The sequence below is a fragment of the Harpia harpyja genome, chromosome 12, assembly GCF_026419915.1.
Source record: "Harpia harpyja isolate bHarHar1 chromosome 12, bHarHar1 primary haplotype, whole genome shotgun sequence".
Lineage (NCBI taxonomy): Eukaryota > Metazoa > Chordata > Aves > Accipitriformes > Accipitridae > Harpia > Harpia harpyja.
Window position 1 is genome coordinate 42874023 of NC_068951.1, and position 17471 is coordinate 42891493.

The 17471-nt window shown below is 44.4% G+C and overlaps 1 protein-coding gene across 2 annotated transcripts in view; it reads right to left on the bottom strand.

The window, feature by feature from the left end:
- The window catches only part of SCHIP1 (schwannomin interacting protein 1), a 235330-nt gene that overhangs the window by 127224 nt on the left and 90635 nt on the right, over positions 1 to 17471 (bottom strand). For both annotated transcript variants that reach the window (XM_052804552.1, XM_052804551.1), the window contains 3 exons: positions 7019 to 7083; positions 6055 to 6135; positions 2767 to 2917 (listed from right to left, as the gene is read on the bottom strand). In XM_052804552.1, the coding sequence (XP_052660512.1) occupies positions 2767 to 2917; positions 6055 to 6135; positions 7019 to 7083 (297 nt within the window). The remainder of the gene's footprint in view (positions 1 to 2766; positions 2918 to 6054; positions 6136 to 7018; positions 7084 to 17471) is intronic.

Below are 17471 nucleotides of genomic sequence, written 5' to 3' on the forward strand. Positions count from 1 at the left end.
GGAATGTAGGCCAAATTGAGGACTTGGCAAATGGATGTGTTTGACTGCTTGGTTATTCCCCAACTCCGCTCCCCTGCTTCCAGCTTGGGTCTTGTAAACACAAAACTTCAAGAGAGTGTAAAATTACAGATGGGTCCAGCAGCAGTTTCTCTGCTCAGATGTTTTTTTTCACCTTCCTTAAGTTTGCCTTATACTTGAGCAGAAAACGTGGCTCAGTCCAAATGCTGCATTTAATTCTGGCCAAGTTATTATTTGGTTAAGACAATCAATTACTCTTCCATTCAGTTCAAGGTTAATTGTCCCTGGTCTGTTCTGGCCTTATCCCTGCCCTGCCCTGAACCTGACAGTATCAATTCCAAACCAAAAAATATGCAACATTTGCCATTAGGAAAGCACATGTGTATCAGACAGAAACATATCCACTACTGCATTAGATCAGAGTCTATCCTTAGCGTATGTGTCCAAGGACTAGCAAGGATGATCCAGCCCAGCTCTGAGAGGCACACGTGCCAGTGGCATTTCTGGGCACACACCTGTGTGCTCAACCACGCACTGCAGAAGCTGAGACCATGATCCACACAGGGCCAGCACTGTTTTACTTCATCAGAAGTAATCAGGAAACAAAACCACCCCAAAGAGCGTTGCTGCCTATTTGCTTTGTGGCAGTAGCTGTTCTCAGACCTTACCCATATAGTGTCTCCCCACCAGATCTCACACCTTCAACCACCTTCCTCTTAGGGCACCTGCTCTGCTCCCACACTAAAGGCTTCTCCTCACCTCCTTCATCTGCTCCCTACTTTCATGATGCTCCACAGAACTCTCTGATGCAGACAGAAAAAACATCTTAAATCAGTATGTTGGCTTTTAAATACTTTGTGAGGACCTTGAAAAGTACAACGGCATTTGCCTGGAGTCACGGTGCCTCATCCCAGAATGGAGGACCATCCTGCACATAAAAATGGGGGACCCTCACAGCCTCAGGCATTGCGATAATCAAGGTCACACTAAATAGATATGGGTTCCTTTGCCTTCAGAAATGTTCCCTCGTTTTTCAAAGGTTATTGACAGGCTTGGCACTAGAAAAGTGTAAGAAAATACTCCCATCTTCCTTTGCATTAAACAAATAGGGTGCAGAACTGAGATCAGTGGGTGTTGCATTAAGGCAAATTAAGCAGCAATTCTAGTATCCAAGCTTCATTTTCCCACAAATGTACAGCTCCCAGAAGTACTCATTTTACCCTGAAAGACCTGAAAGCACTGAAAAATGCATCATTTTCCAAACGAGGTTCCTGACAGAACCTCCCCACGCAGGGTACGAGGGGCCTCTTGTGGTGGCCGAGCGGCTGGCTCAGTGCTCCACATGGCCAGCGGGCTCCAACAAGTGCCAGCGGCAGATACAAATTTATCTCTCTCATTAGAGGAACCTCACTCCTTTAATACGAGGCGTTAGTGTATAACCCACTATTGTAACCTAGTTTATCATCCCTGGTCTCTGGCTATGAACACAAGGCATCTAAAAATAAAACAGTGCACTCTCAGTAATGTTTTATTAAATGCTGTCAAATCTAATGCAGCCTGACTAACCACGGTGTCACAAAAATAATAGCTGCTGGAAACAGCTCACCTAGCTTCGGTTTGAACCTGGTTCAATGGAGGAAAGAGCCAAATTGTCCCCGTAAATCCAAGACCAGAGTTCTTAGCACAGAAAAGCTCTGTTGGATCTGCGAGCCTGCCTTGTGCTTTACATTAGGTGGCATTGCTCCGACTTTGCAACTGAAGGCAGAATTAAACTAACGAACATCTCTTCCTTGCACAGGAGCTCCATCATCTGCTTTAAGAACCCCACTAGCAATGATTTCTAGATTTTTGTAGTGAACTCAGAAGCCACCAAATGCTGTCCGGCAACTGGCAGCAGAGCTTCCTATAGCTGACCAATACGCACTCCTAGCAAGGGTCCAAATGACCTGTTCACACCTACCCTGCACACCTCAGTCAAACAGGGTGACACATCCTGCTTTTATTTAGCTAGTCCAACACACACTGTGGCAATTTCTATCTCCTGTATTTTTTTAAAACTATTGAATTATTTCATGCACTCTAGTCTACAGTTTGCTCTGTCACAAAGCTGAAAGCAATATTTATAGGCTCTATATCTATCTGCTGATTTATTGACCTAAAAGATCCCGCTCCAGAGACAGCCACAAAACCACTTGTCTTCAAAAAATGGGCTCTATATTTGGGTTTCTAGTTTAGAGTCACCTTAAAAAGAGAAGTACAGCCTCCAGCCACTAGTCACCCGGTCTGCAAGGCGGCATGAATATTTATTCCAAAATCAAATTTAATTTTTAATCCCTAGATCAACTTCTCTAAGTCACCTTTAGGAAAAAAAAAAAAACCAAAACCTACAAACCACATTTATTTGTAGGAAAAGGACGACAATTTGTTTTTTTGGAGAACACAAAGTGCTAAAAACATGTGAAGATCCCTGCTTCCTGCAGAAGAACACACCATCATTTGGAAACGCCTTTTTTCCATCAAGAGCACTGCTAGTATCGGCTGAGATCCAGGTCTAACATGCACAGTCACACATTCAACTGTACCTACAAGAGGCGCACCTGCTTGCAGGTTCATTTGAGACACCAGTACTCCCCTAAAAGTCCCCCTTTCATGATTTGCCCATAATTTAGCTTTCATTTATCCAAAGTCCTAGAAAGGAACCCAACGAAAGGCAACAAATAGGAAAACAGGCCCCAACACTGTACTCACCGGTGTGCTGCTGTCGGAAAAGGTGTTCATGCTGATGGACCTGCTCATCTTGTCCGAGGAGAGGGATGGTGGGGAGGGACTGCGCTTGTCCAGCTGCTCGTGGTGTGGCAGGTCCTGGCGCTGCAGGTACTCACGCCATGCTCGCTGGATACTGAGGTAAACACCAAGGCACAGGGTTGGGGGGGAAATGCAGCAACAAAAAGGATTTAAAATAGATATTCTTGGCTGAAAAGGTGGGTTTTGGCCTTTTTCTCTTTTTTTGTGTACTTTGTTTTCCGATTTGGATAATGATCACTCGTAACTACCCTCTGTAGATCTTATATTAGCCACTACTAGTATAACTTGTGGTATCTGTTAAGTAGAAGCAATTCTTTATTTCAAATCCCTAAACCTACAGAAGTCATTTAAATTTGAGACTGTACATAACTCAGCAATTCTCTTACATCTTGCAAACAAAATAAAAATATGCATTTATCTGTTTAAAAGAATGAATAGCCTTCAACATGTTATATTTATACCAGCTTTCAGATTATAATGCAGATACAGGTAGAAGTTCAGAGACAGACCAGTATCCTTTAAAATCTCCTCCATCTTGGGTAGCTGGGGACTTAAAACCTCCTCCAAAGCAACACATGGGGATTGCAGTAGGAGCTCTGCTTTGAAACTGTAAGCTTTGACCAGATTTCTAAAATCTCATGTGAAATTCTGTAAAGAAATTCCATTTTCTGTGCTGGCCGGTGGCTGGGGAGCTGGAGGCCAGGGTGGCTCTCACCAGGTGGCAGTGCCGGACTGCCTGTGCCTTTCTGAAGGTGCTAGGGAGACCAGGGAGAGATGCTGGGAATTAAAACTGTGTTTACAATAGCAACGGCATTAACACAAAGTATGTGGGTGTTTGCACGCAGCATGATCTGTGAAATCCATAGAAAAGCAGACCTAAATTCTCACCTGAGACTCAGCAGCGTTGCTGCAGTGCAATGAGCTAGGAAGAACTCCTTTTAGGATTTTTAAGCAATTGGGATTTTATTCACTGGGGTATCAAGCCAGTAAAACCTTCAGTGTGCCTGTTAATCAGGTAGAGTACCCTGACCTTCGCTTAAGTTGTTCTCAGTGGTGCAAAGTTCTGTGGCAGTTGTGCGGGGAGCAGGTAGGAGCCGGCACTCCTCCACCCTGCCTGGTCCAGAAGGGTTTGGCACACTCGGCACCCAGCCTTGCTGCTGGGGTGGTCCCTGGGAGGGGTCCCATGCTCAAAGCCTGCCTGGCCCTGCTCCCACCCACGGTGCCAGCACCCCAGGGCAATGCTCCTTCCTGAAGGAACCATGTGCTTTACGGTTCAAACCACAGGGTCCAAAGCCGTCAGCATCGATTTACTTTGTCCTAGGAATACTTCTTTTTTTTTACATTGCCTTTTTAACAGTCAAGATGTCATTTCTGCTCCCATCTCCATAAGTCAGAAAAGCATTTAGCACCCAGACACCGCTGAAAAGGCATTTCATTACACACTGGCACTTCCACCTTCTTGGCTTCGCAGAAGGAGGACAAAGCTCAACACCAGGACACCTACATCTTCTCATTGACTGCCTACAGTGCTGGGAACTTCAGACAGTGGGAAACGCCTCCTGGCATGTAATTTTTCCTGGTCAGGGAACAACGGTCCCAACACCCGTGGCATTTTGAACATCTCAAGTTTGAGGAAATGAAATATATGTACTTTGTTTTTAGAAGAATACCAGATTAGAAACAAAACAGCATCAGACAGCCTCACCAGGATAGGTGCACTTCAGAGGCAGTCAGGTTGGTTAAGGCCTATGTTGTTTTCATACAACAGCTTTAAAATGGACAGAAAGAGCTACCAAAGCTCCCAAATGCCAGTGCCAATGGAGCAGCTTTCAGTAAATGCATTTTGCTTTAAAAAATCCCCACATCATCACACCTCAAGCATTTACACTTTGCATTGTTTCAGTTTCAAGCTCCACAGCATAATATGGACAAGTAGTATTTACATATTTATATTTACATGTATTTTCTATTTTAAAGCTTGAGAATATACTGAGGTTAAGTCATAACTACCCTTGTAGAAAGCTCTCTGAAAATTTATTCTTTCATCTGGCTTACATTTGCATGACTAAAAGACGCTGGCTGGATTTTAATTTGAAACTTATGTCCTTTTAATATTTTAATATAGCATTAATGTTTTAACGTCCTGTATAGTGAGTTAGCTGTAGCTTTTCAACTGAAAGCGAAATTCAGTATGTAATGTAGCAACACATACAACTCTGTGTAAAGCTGTGCCTGACATCACAAGATTTTGCCATGAAGTAATTGGGGGCTTCGACATAAAGATGTTCACCTTTTTTTGATGCAAGTGGAGCCATGTTAAACTTTCGCTCTCTGCTGGGAAGTCCAGGGGCACCATGTTAGCGCAGAGGTCATGCCTGCTGGATGGAGGTAGTGCCTGCACCAGGGCTGGAGGAACAGCGCTGGAAGAGGCACAAAGAGGAGCCCTCTGCTCTGATAGACATGTGGGTAAATTTTAAGTTATATCCCCAGTATTACCACATGTCCTGATACAGCACGGTCAAGCCTTTTAGGATAACAGACCCCATGGTAAACTATACAACATGTGGGAAAGGTATTACAAAGGCTCAAATTATTGCATTTGGAAGTTGGGGAGTTCATTACCAGAACGTAGTGATGCTTATCTCTTCCTTCCAGGTGGTGCAGCTAGGTGTCATGCATGTGCCTTGGCTGAGTGCTAGCAACTGCCTTGCTTTCCAATAAAACCCAGCTTGCTTAGTGCCATATAGCTGTGCTGCACCCCCCAGCCCAGCAACCCTGGTCCCCTCATACTTCCATCTCCACCCCCACGCAAACCCAAGATTGCTCCTTGCAGAGAAGTCCCGTGAGGTGCCTGGGGAGCTTTAACCGGGCTTCATGTTAGCTGTGATAAATACCACTGATGAGACTTCTTGCTCTGTGCTGGACTTCCCCCCCTCTAGAACATTCTCTGTACATACAAAAACTCTAGCAGATTCTCAAATATTCTTTAGTTTCACAGAGGAAATGACAAAATTAGTGCAACGTTGAATTTTAACATTTGAAATTCAGTTCAAAGAGAATGTTCACATGCTTAAAGGTAGAGAAGAGCTTAGTTAACTTGCTAAATTGAGGCTTTTTTTGTACTTAAAGTTACACAGAAATCCATGATGGATATAGTCTGGGTTGTGCGGTTCAGGAATCAGACAAACTCAGCTGCATTTAAAGGCAGAAAAAACATTCTTTGTTACTTACATTTTCACTTTTGATTCCAAGGGCTGTAAGTTGATATGATATTTTTCGATATTATTTTCTTCATCCATGGCAAGCTGGTGGCTATGGAAAAGAAAAGAAAATGGGCTTAATGCATCTCAGCATGACATTTTTGCAATCACTGTGAATTAATTCCGAAATTTTGACAAGAACATACAAGAGCTGCTTATTATAAAGTGTTGCTGTCTTTGGAGGAAGGCATCTGGGTCCCTGTGTCCAGCCCCATTTGATTGTTGACAAAAAGTATGAATTTGGATCCAGTTTCCAGATCGGAGCCTGCCTGAGTCCTTGCACTAAACCTTCCAGATGCCACAGCTCCAGAGACAGGCACACCCAGCAAAGAAGCCTCTGCAAATAAAAAAACCCACTGGCAAATATAATAGATATTCTTGCTAAATTAACTTTCATCCCTGGGGCTATGTTTGAAAAGCTGGAGAGTAAAATGGAAAGTAACAATGGTAATGCTGGCAGCAAATGAATTACATCAGCAAAAGCCATACAGGAATATGAAGAAAAAATTCTTTGTAATAAATGATGGCCAAGGAATTGGTGCTGCAAACCGATCGCTTTGAGAAAGCAATTTTAAAATGCTAGAAGATAAAAATCAAACATCTTGGGACACTGCTTTGGATGGGACTAGCAACATGAATGAAAGGTCTTCGCATGAAAATTTGTAAGATTAGACCCCAACCTGTGGAGTTATTTTGAGACTTTACTGGACACTTAATTACATCATTCAATCAGCAGCAGTTTTCAGAAATTATCCTCCTGTAACTAAAAATAAGAATCGTTTATGGGAGAGATGCAAAATCTTGAATATTTCGTATATTACCAAGTGAAAAACATAGTCTATAACAAAGAGACTGTCCCTCAGAAAGGGCTTGTTGCCTTATAAAAGCCATTTCACTTTATCATGTGTGAGATACTGTGGAAACCGCACGTTTACCTTTGAAGCAAGTCTTTGCCATCATTGACCTGTTCCAAGGTGTGTTGGAGCCTTTTGAGTTCTTCCTACAGGGAAAGAAAAAACATTTCAATGTGCTTATGGGAAGCCCTTGGCTGACATTGGAAATTCCTACTCAACCTCAAAACATTGTGAACCAACCACTAAACAAAACAGTCCCTCAGGTAAATGTCTACAGGACTGCTTTCAAATTTAGATGTCCAAAATAACTACAGAGAAACCAATATATTTATCAACACGTCCAGCACAAGTTTGGAAGAAAATATCAGACCTACAAAAATAACAGGCAGAGCAAAAGAGGAAAGTATTTGTTCATGTCTTAGGTGCGTGGCTGCTTTGATTCGAGAGGAGATGGTCTTCGTAAGAGACAAGTGAGCATGAGCTCCTACTTTCAGGCACTTCTCATTGTTCTGCAATCAAACAGTATTCAGTCACATAATTAAGAGAGTCACTGGCTGAGATTTACAGCCCAATGCCTTTACCAGGGTATTTGCATCAGATCCTGTTTCAATAGCAGAGATGTCACAAATTTAACTGCAGATGCATAGCTGGGGTTCCCTGTATCCATGATAATGTCCTGGGAAAAATCTACCCATGACATTCAGCACAGAGATTTGGCTTAAAAAACTAAATTGTATCTGACTCCATTGTTCAGAAGGGGTGGAAGTTGAGGGGTGGAGGAGAACCTGGTTGCAAAGAAGTGTGTGCTCCAGGGGTTGCAGTTCCTGGGCTGAACTTTCCATCCCCTCACAGGGCACAATACGACAGAGTGCCCTGGCATCGCTGGGACAATAACACGCAGAGCACACGTGCCCAGTCACCTTAAAAGCTCGGCTGACAACCAAACACTGAACCCTCCAGAGCACATCCCTATGATGCAACGCAAAGAGCATCACCACCCCAGATGTGGGGATGTGCTTTCAGGTTTGTATTTATACATCAACTGTTCAATAATTAAGCAACACTGGTAGATGAGAAGTCTATGCAAAACACAAAGATGTTAACTCATGACTTCTTTTAGCTCATTAAGTCAGGAATCAAATCTAAAAGCAAAAGCTACTGAGAGTAAGGAAGGAGGGTAATTTACTTCACACCTGCCTTGCATACAGATACAGGATTCCCAGGAAGACTAAGAACATTCAAAAGGCAAAACAAGGATATTTTTGTCTTGTATATCTGACCCGGGGATGAATCAAAGATTTTTGTTTCCAATAAGACTACTGCAGTCTCCAGGAGCACAACAGATCAGCCGACTCTACCTTCTGCTTTCCCAATTAAAGCTAATTTTGTGAAACAGAGAAGTTTTACGCAGCACTTTTTAATCCTGTACAAGACTGTACCCTGTTTGACATGAAACAAGATCACAGTTGGTAGCTGATTTACTCCTAATACAGCTTTCATTTCCTCCCAGCCTTGGAAGGACTATTACTGTGAAATATATTTTATGCATAAATGAGATTTGTCAAGATGACAAGTTAGATGTTTCCCCAGTCTTTGTCCCTCTGGGTCTCTAATTGTAGCACCATTTTGTGGACACACTGCAGCTGATAATGCACTGCGCGTGATTCAGGAGGCCTGGCTGCTGCCTACCACTCATCAGCCATTGGAAGTGATCCAGTTGTGAAACTTCTTTTTATTTTTGCCTTCCTGTTTTTTGGGTTTTGTTTTTTTTTTCCTGATCTGAGGAACAGCCTCTTCTAGCATATTAAAAACAAGCAACTTTCAAAATTGTTTTCTTCGAAGCACAGTTCAGTTCAGAAGATAACCTTTTCTTCTCCCATATTTTTCCGCTGGTCATTTTTTCAGTGTACCCCAGAGCTACGTACAGTAATTTAGAATGAGAAAACAATTTGCAATTGACTTTATATATAGCTCTGGGTGACAAAACCTGCATGACTTACATAAATCATTTCTTGTGTTTGACATCATTTTCTATTAACCTCAGGGTGAAGACTGAACAAAAAAAAGTAAAAGCCAAAATTGGTTGTGACATTTTTGACTATTCAATCTTTCAATTAAACGTCACCGGACAGTCTTTATAAAAGCCGTAATATAAGGCAACTACAGAAGGGGCATAGCAATGTTTGCATAATTGGGAAGAGAAGGAGACATAAAATCTATACTAATTTCAGTTTTGCGTCATTAACCATGAAGTATTGATTATTGCTCCTTGCAACAAAATTTATGAAGCTAGCTATGCTGCTGCGCCCACAGAAAGTGATTCGGATGCTTTGCCCTCAGCCCCTGGCGTGGTATCTGATGGGTGGCAGTGACAGCCGGGATGCTGCTCTTTCAACCCACAGCCTTAGGAGATGCATCTCCCACATTACACCAGGAGTGACCCAGCTGCAAACTCGAACTTCAGAAAATTAAATTGGAAGAGATCCATACTTCTGTTGGAATACATGATGAATTATGATGCCCCTATAAACCTGGTTATAATGTAAACATATTGTAAAATTTACTGCAGTTTTTGTTTTCCTACTTCAGTTGAATACAGACATTAACAGCTATTGGGCAGCTAGAGACACATATAGATACCTAAGGAAGAAAAAGCAATAAAAGCTTGAAGTGCAAGACCAGTGTTAAGAGCAAACTAAAATGTTGCCTTCTAGTCTTTAATGTGTATATTCTGCTTATGAATTATTTTCCAGTCTTCCTGTACTTTAAGGATACTAGGCTATTGCAATGACTTAATTATGGCCAGGAAAGCCTGTAACCTTATGGGGCAGAAAAGACCAAGGGGCTCTATAGAGTCTATAGACTCTTGCTGGGGAGAAGCCTGTGTAAAAAAGCCCTCTTAAGCTGCACTGAGCTGGTTCCCAGCACAGTCCACAAATTATAAAAGCCTGGCTTGGCTTTGCTGTCAGCATTTAGTTAGAGCAAAAAGGTTCTGAGTCCCTCTGCCTTTTTCCCTGCAAATCAGCTGTGTTTGGCTCCACGCAGCCCAAGGCAGCCCAGGCTCCGTGTGTGCATGTCCAGTGCAATGATTTAGCAACCTCACCCAGCTGCCTTCAGCAGTTTTCAGGGTCTTTTTTTAATGGAGGGACCCAGAGGTTGCTGTAGACTTTGGTTCTTGTTTGGGCTTGCACTGAAATGTCACCTCTTATTTGACCAGCAGTAGAGATGATGGCAGCCAGCAGATAAGGGGTCATCGAGGCAGGCTTAGACGCAGAGGAGCAGAAATCTAAAACAACCTAAATGCACTAGTCCTTAAATTCCTTTCGAAGAAGTCTGTTTTAAAAAAACCAGTTATTAGTGCAAATTATAAGGAAAGAAATCTGCAGATGTTAAATCATACCTAGATGAATATTTGCCTCCACTAGCAGGCAATGATTCTTTTTTGTTGCTATACCCAAAAGTATCCATTCAGGTCAGTGGAGCTATTTATACCCATGGGTTTAGCACAGAAAAACCAGGGCAGAGGCCACATATTAAAAATTAATTTTCAAAATCCTTTTTGGACATGCGTGCTGTTGTTTGAGTATCTCTGCCTAAGAGTTCTGTCACTTACTGCCAAATGAATATACAACAGTGCTTCCTGAGAGGTCAGAGAGATGGAGATTGGAAGAGAAAGCTTCGATTCCAGTAGAACCGCAGCCTAAAAATAGCAGTAAAAAAGGGGGGGTTCCATTTTATAATTAAGAGTGAGTATAGCAGTTACTCAAACATGTCAGCTTTGGGTAGTTCTCCGTTTCATTGATGTTCTTCCAAATTTTATTTGAAATTTTGTTGAATGGTGATTTTCTACGATGCAGGAAAACTTCCACTTACGTGCATTTCTTCCTCTCCTTGCTTGCAAGTCACTTGATGAAACACCACAGTGCCAGTTTGAGATCCTCCTGACACAGAAAGCCCACGGCGACCGGAGAAACCCTACACTGGAGCGGCACGGTTGCTTTCCTGTTGGAGCAGGATGTGCCCATCGTGTTGGGCTACAGGGTGCTGGTGAGCACAGGGAGGATGCTGGAAAGGGGCTGGAGCATCAGCACTGCCTGGCAGCACCTGGGTGAGATGTGGCAGAGCAGAGCACAGCCCAACCGCTGCCTTGAAGGCAAACTACGTCTCACCAGCCTGCCGGTGCTATGCAGGGAGGGAGTTAGTGCTGAGAGCTTTAATTTGGAAATGCCAATAAAGATCACTGGAGCTTTCACAGCCACTCTTGCCAGCGAACACGTTAGTCTGTCGTATCGTTCCACAGCTGCTGTATTTAAAGACAAATGTATGAGTTCTTCTTCATAGCACTGACATAGGCGTGTGCAAAACCAATCGTTCCTTTTCCAGCACAACCTCTGAAGCAATGGCACAGCTAGGGCAAGCACAGCTGACGGCAGTCTGAAGCCAGAAATGCTGCAATGCCTGCTGTCATTAAGACCAGAAGCCATGCAGGATCCATCCTCTGATCAAAGCCACCTGATGCCTCTTTCTATCACCTATTAGGAAGCCAATTTATAGGCTTTAACATCCTCACCTCCTGCCATTTTCCAATCTTGTGGTCATCACAGGCAGATACAAGATAATGAAGCTCTCTCTGCTGCTGTTCCCCTTTCCCAGTCCATCGTGCCGGTCTGGAGACAGCACATGCAGTGCTAAACCACCTTTAGCACCAGCTCTGAGCCATGTGCCATTTGTATTCCAGCACAGAAGCAGCAGCCTCAGCTGCTTTTCAAACACCCCAGCTGCTTTTGGTTACTGAAAACAGTCCATTGCCAATGCTGTTCTGAGCTGCTTACACCCATGTCTGCTGCTACCCCTATTTTTAAGACTTTGTTTCCCATTTAACAAAGAATTTGCCCCCACACTCTTTTTGTGTCCATGAAGCATCTTGGGTTTTATTCATTTTATACTTTACATTTTTTCTTTTTTCATTTTATTCATTTTCATTTTGCCCTCTTTTCCCAGGGAAGACCGTGGCCCCTGTATTAAATGATGTAGAGTCTGTGTTTCAGTCTGACAAGGCCTGTCAAGCAGTGTGTTAATTAAGCCTCTTAGCAGGATACAATGAGTCTAAAGAGGATAGAAAGATCAGGATCCTTTGCAGTGAAGGCTTTTACTTGCTACTATTTTGGGCACCCATTCATGCCGGCATGGAGGGGCTGCTCCCGTGGGAAACTCTCTGGATTACACAAGCAGCCCCCTAAAGTTCCTGTTCCCTCTTGGTACAAAACAGCGGGGTTTTCCCCAAAGCAGCATCTTTAGTGGCAGCTGTGCGCCCACTATGGGGGTACATCAGAGGCACAAGGAGCACCAGTTTGGGTGGACACAAGACCATCTGCATTAATTCCCATTTCAGGGATGTGTAGAGCATTCTGCATCCCATGTCAGGGGCTGGAACGTAAAAGATAATGCTACACCACAAATACACCGAGTATTCCGTAAAGTTGGTAATTAAATGTCTGATAGTGACAACTGCTTAATATTTTGGAACAAAAAGACACGTCAGATGATAGTGGGTTTTGTATATTGGGGGTGGGAAGGGAAAGGTCTTATTTTATTTGCTCTGGCAACCCAACAGGGACCTCGAACACTTCAGCTATGAACTTTCAAGAAAAGTACATTAACTGCACAAGATTAACACAGCTACAGGGGCTCTGCGATCCACAGCTGTCAGAACAATTTGCCAGATCACTTTAAAAAATTGTGCCATCAATAGAGTTACCAAAACCTACTTAAACAAGTTTCACATTCAGATTTAGAAACAAAATATGAATTAGCCTCGCTGAAATGAGTTAGTTACTGCAGGGAGACACAGCACAGACATTCATGTCGGATCCTGTATCCTAGCCTGCCACTGACCTCCGATGGCACCTTAGCTCTTTCCACCTCCTTTCTTGTGGGCACCTTGTCCATTTAGGTCATAATATCGTCAAGGAAGGGAACAGCACTTATTTTTTGCTTGTGCATCAGGGCTCTGATCTTGATTAGTTAAGATAGAACGTGGTTATGAATCACTAATTAATAGCAAACAATTTCAGACTCTTCCACCAAATAACTGCTTATATTTCCCTTCCATGGCTGACCTTCACTGCAGGGGGACCACAGTCCCTCTGCTACAAACGTTGCTCCTGGTGAGCACAGGGTGTGTGCAGGCTCCATCCACGCACTCGTCTTTCCAAACAAGCCAAAGAAGGTGTCAACCAAAACCTGAGGGCTGCTCAAGGAAAAAGTGGGTCACACTGAACAGAAAATGAGGCCAAGAGTAGGAAACAAAGGGCAGGCATCACTGAAACATTTCAGGCTGGAAAGAGACTACCGCTAATTAGAGTGCCACTGGGATGAGCACTAAGCATCACGGCTGTTCAGCACAACTGAGTGTGCGCTGATGCTGCAGCAAGGTTTCTGAGGATCTAGCTGATAAATGGAGCACATATGGGAACAGTAGCCATTAGGCAATTAACTCCCACAGTTTATTGCTCATGCTTCCATTATTCTGGATACTTAAGAGATACTTCACTCAATATGCATTTTCTTAGTTTATTGAAAATCAAAGTTATGCTCGTAGAGCCCAATTGCTACAATTTAGGTTATTCTCAGACAAGAAGGACCACATTGCTTTCCACTGTTCTCCAGCACAAGCCAACTCTCAGGGAATTTTTTCAAAAACAAGTCTCCTGTAAGTTTACTAGCTAATATCTTTACAGAGTATGGTCTAATTTTCCAAAGGTCCCCTTAGGTCCTCCTTACAACGTGACTTGGTTGACAAGTCTTTTGTGGCTTCTTACTTGCTCGGCTTGCTGTGTTTAGAAATCTGTTGTGGGGGGTTGACCCTGGCTGGAGGCCAGGTGCCCACCAAAGCCACTCTATCACTCCCCTCCTCAGCTGGGCAGGGGAGAGAAAATATAACGAAAGGCTTGTGGGTCAAGATAAGGACACAGAGAGATCACTCACCAATTACCATCATGGGCAAAACAGACTCGACTTGGGGAAAATTAACTTAATTTATTGCCAGTCAAATCCGAGTAGGATAATGAGAAATAAAACCAAATCTTAAAACACCTTTCCCCCATCCTTCCCTTCTTCCCAGCCACAGCTTCACTCCCGGATTCTCTACCTACCCCCCCAGCAGCGCAGGGGGACGGGGAATGGGGATTGGGGTCAGTTCATCACACATTGTCTCTGCTGCTCCTTCCTCCTCAGGGGCAGGACTCCTCACTCTTCCCCTGCTCCAGCGTGGGGTCCCTCCCATGGGAGACAGTCCTTCATGAACTTCTCCAATGTGGATCCTTCCCACGGGCTGCAGTTCTTCACAAACTGCTCCAGCGTGAGTCCCTCTCCCGGACTGCAGTCCTTCAGGCACAGACTGCTCCAGCGTGGGTCCCCCACGGGGTCACAAGTCCTGCCAGCAAACCTGCTCCAGTGTGGGCTCCTCTCTCCACGGGGCCGCAGGTCCTGCCGGGAGCCTGCTCCGGCATGGGCTTCCCACGGGGTCCCAGCCTCCTTTGGGCATCCCCCTGCTCCGGCGTGGGCTCCTCCCTGGGCTGCAGGTGGAGATCTGCTCCCCCGTGGACCTCCCTGGGCTGCAGGGAGACAGCCTGCCTCACCGGGGTCTTCCCCACGGGCTGCAGGGGAATCTCTGCTCCGGCGCCTGGAGCATCTCCTCCCCTCCTTCTGCACTGACCTGGGGATCTGCAGGGCTGGGGGTCTCACTCCTCTCTCCGGCTGCAATTGCTGCTGTGCAGGTTTTTTCCCCCCTTCCTAAATATGTTATCCCAGAGGCACTACCCACCGTCACTGACAGGCTCGGCCTTGGCCAGCGGCAGGTCCATCTTGGAGCCAGCTGGCATCGGCTCCGTCGGACATGGGGGAAGCTTCTAGCAGCTTCTCGCACAAGCCACCCCTCCAGCCCCCCTGCTACCAAAACCTTGCCACGTAAGGTGTTTTCTTCTGTTGTACCATCGGGTTTTTTCCCCATCCTTCACATGTGGTGCATATCTATAATGTCCCCACACATACAGCAGTGGAGCATCACCTACAATGCTAGCACTAAGTCCCTTCTGGCTAAGGGACTTCTCGTCCAAGTACCTGAAATGTCTATGCTGATTTGAACTGCTTTCAGATTGACTTCTGAGATTTTCCACGGGAGTTCAGGGTGGAGCTAGGGCTACAAGTTCAGGATCATTTGAATCGGGCTTTCCTGTAACACTGTCCCACAGAGGGGGAAAAAAAAAAAAAAAAAAAAAAAATTGCAACACAAGTTCTCCAGCAACACAAGTTCTGATAGTTTCTAGATTGCTTTCTGCCTTTTGCACCCTGTGCCATTCAGCACCCAGTGTGACCCAACACAACAACTGGTAGCTGAGGTCCCCCCCCACTCCTGCCTGCCAAGCCAGCAGCAGCACAGCCCCACCACCCACGCGGGGCTGGCTTGGGTTTCAGAAGCTGGAACCCAATGTTGGGTTGTAGGTACATCCCTCGGTCCTTTCACTGAAAACCTAACAAGGCAGACAAGGAAAAGCTGTATTAGACTGGCGAGTTTACTGTTCTGCCAAAGGTAAACTCCTCGCTGCATCATTTCTCAGAGTTCTACTCATTACTGTTTAAAATTCCCAGGGGATGCGTTTGCCTCCTATTTCGCAGGACTCTTTCATCACCTAATAGATGAATCATTTTCATTTTCTTCATGTAAAGCCCTTCCTCCCTTTTTATACCCTGTGGACATAATATCTAATTGTTTTTCTTCCCAATATTGTAAATCATTACATTGCTCTCTTCGCACTCATCATTTAATCAAAATAGGACTCCATACAAAACTTCATTGACTAAGTGTCAGACCAGCACAGGGAACAAAAGCAGAAAGTCTTTGCCTTCATATATTAGAACTGAGCTCGTGCCTGATCCCTTTGCTACGATCCTGGTTACAGAAGGATGCCCAGGACAGCTGATAAATTAATTCCTCTCATAAGTGGGTGTAAACGGCCAGAAGGGAAATGCAGCAATGCTGGTGATATCTCCCAGGGGACGGAAGCACTCACAGGATGACCTGTTGAGCTCTTCTCCACTTTCCGTGATATCAATAAATTGTTTTCTTTTCCTTTCTTCAGCTCTGCCCTCAGGAAGAGTAATCTATCGCACCATGGCTACAGAACATTATTTCATAGTTACAGCAGCTCTGGAAACCTTGCACAAAGATGAATACCATTAAAAAGCCAAGTTAGATTCCTTTTAAAAAGCCTCTTCTTTCTGATGCTGCCACTGCAGTCAGGGCTTTCAACAGCACTGCTTCTGCCTCAAAATACACAAGCTTTTAACTTTTGTCAAGGGAAGCAACTAGAGAGAATGAAGCCTCTTGACATCTTGGCTTCTCTGCTGCCAAAGTGCTTCTGAAACTACAGCCAGTCTGAACACCAAGGGAAAGGTCTGGAACAACACAAGTGCTATAGGAGACTCAGCAAGAAAGCGTTTCATAGGCTATAGTGCAAGGCGAAAAAAAAAAAGAAAATATATATATATATACACACACACTGGGATTCAAGGCCACGGCAAGAAAGACAATTTCTCAATGAAATCCAGAAATGTTTGGAGTCAGATATGACAGCTACCCTGCAAGTGGCAGCAGGCACTAAATGAGTCACTTACGGGATGAAGAGATGCTATAACCATATCTAGGATTTTAATGCCATTTGTATGGGACCTGATGTGACAGTGTAAAACCAATACAGATCGCCACAGCTTCACCAAAGCAGAGTGTGTTCCATGCTGTCCGTTATACATCGCCTTTACTACAGCAACAGACTACACCAGAGCTAGAGCTGGTCAAGACAGCAACCAGCATGCTGCAGGAAATGATGATTTTTTTCAAAAGCAACTTTCCATTTGGAACAAAACCCAACAATTTTGACATGCCAAATGCCACCACACACAGTTCAAGCAACCAGCCTTCCCTGCAAGCCCCGGATAGCAAAAGGCAGCCCCAAAATCCCAGTGGGGCATGTCCAGTGCTGGAAGAGCCATGGAGGCAACAGGGCCAAAGCCTAGCAGGGCTGACCATCTAGAACACTGTGCTGCAGAGATGGCAGCTAAAGCCTAATATCAATATGTTTCAGAAGAAATGAAGCATTCCAACCCAGTATTGGTTTATGTGGAATGGTACTTTAATCTTCAAGAAATGAAAGGAAATGGCAACCCTAGCGTTGTGTTTTACTTCATGGCACAAAAGCTGCGCCTTGGAGAGAACAGCATTGGCCAAACCACATGGGGAATGGTAGGGGAATGTTTTTTATGGAGAAGAGACATGTCCACCCTTAAGTGTCACCAACAATCCAAGTTTCTTCATCTTTACCATTACTTCACCCTTCCTCTGAAGGGCTGCAGAATTATGCCTGCTAAAAAGACACCAGTGTTTTGGTCTAACGGTTACTTTACAAAGAACACAAATCTGCACCCAACCCACTCTACTGGAAGAAACCCACATCTTCCATCTCCCTCTAAGGTTTTC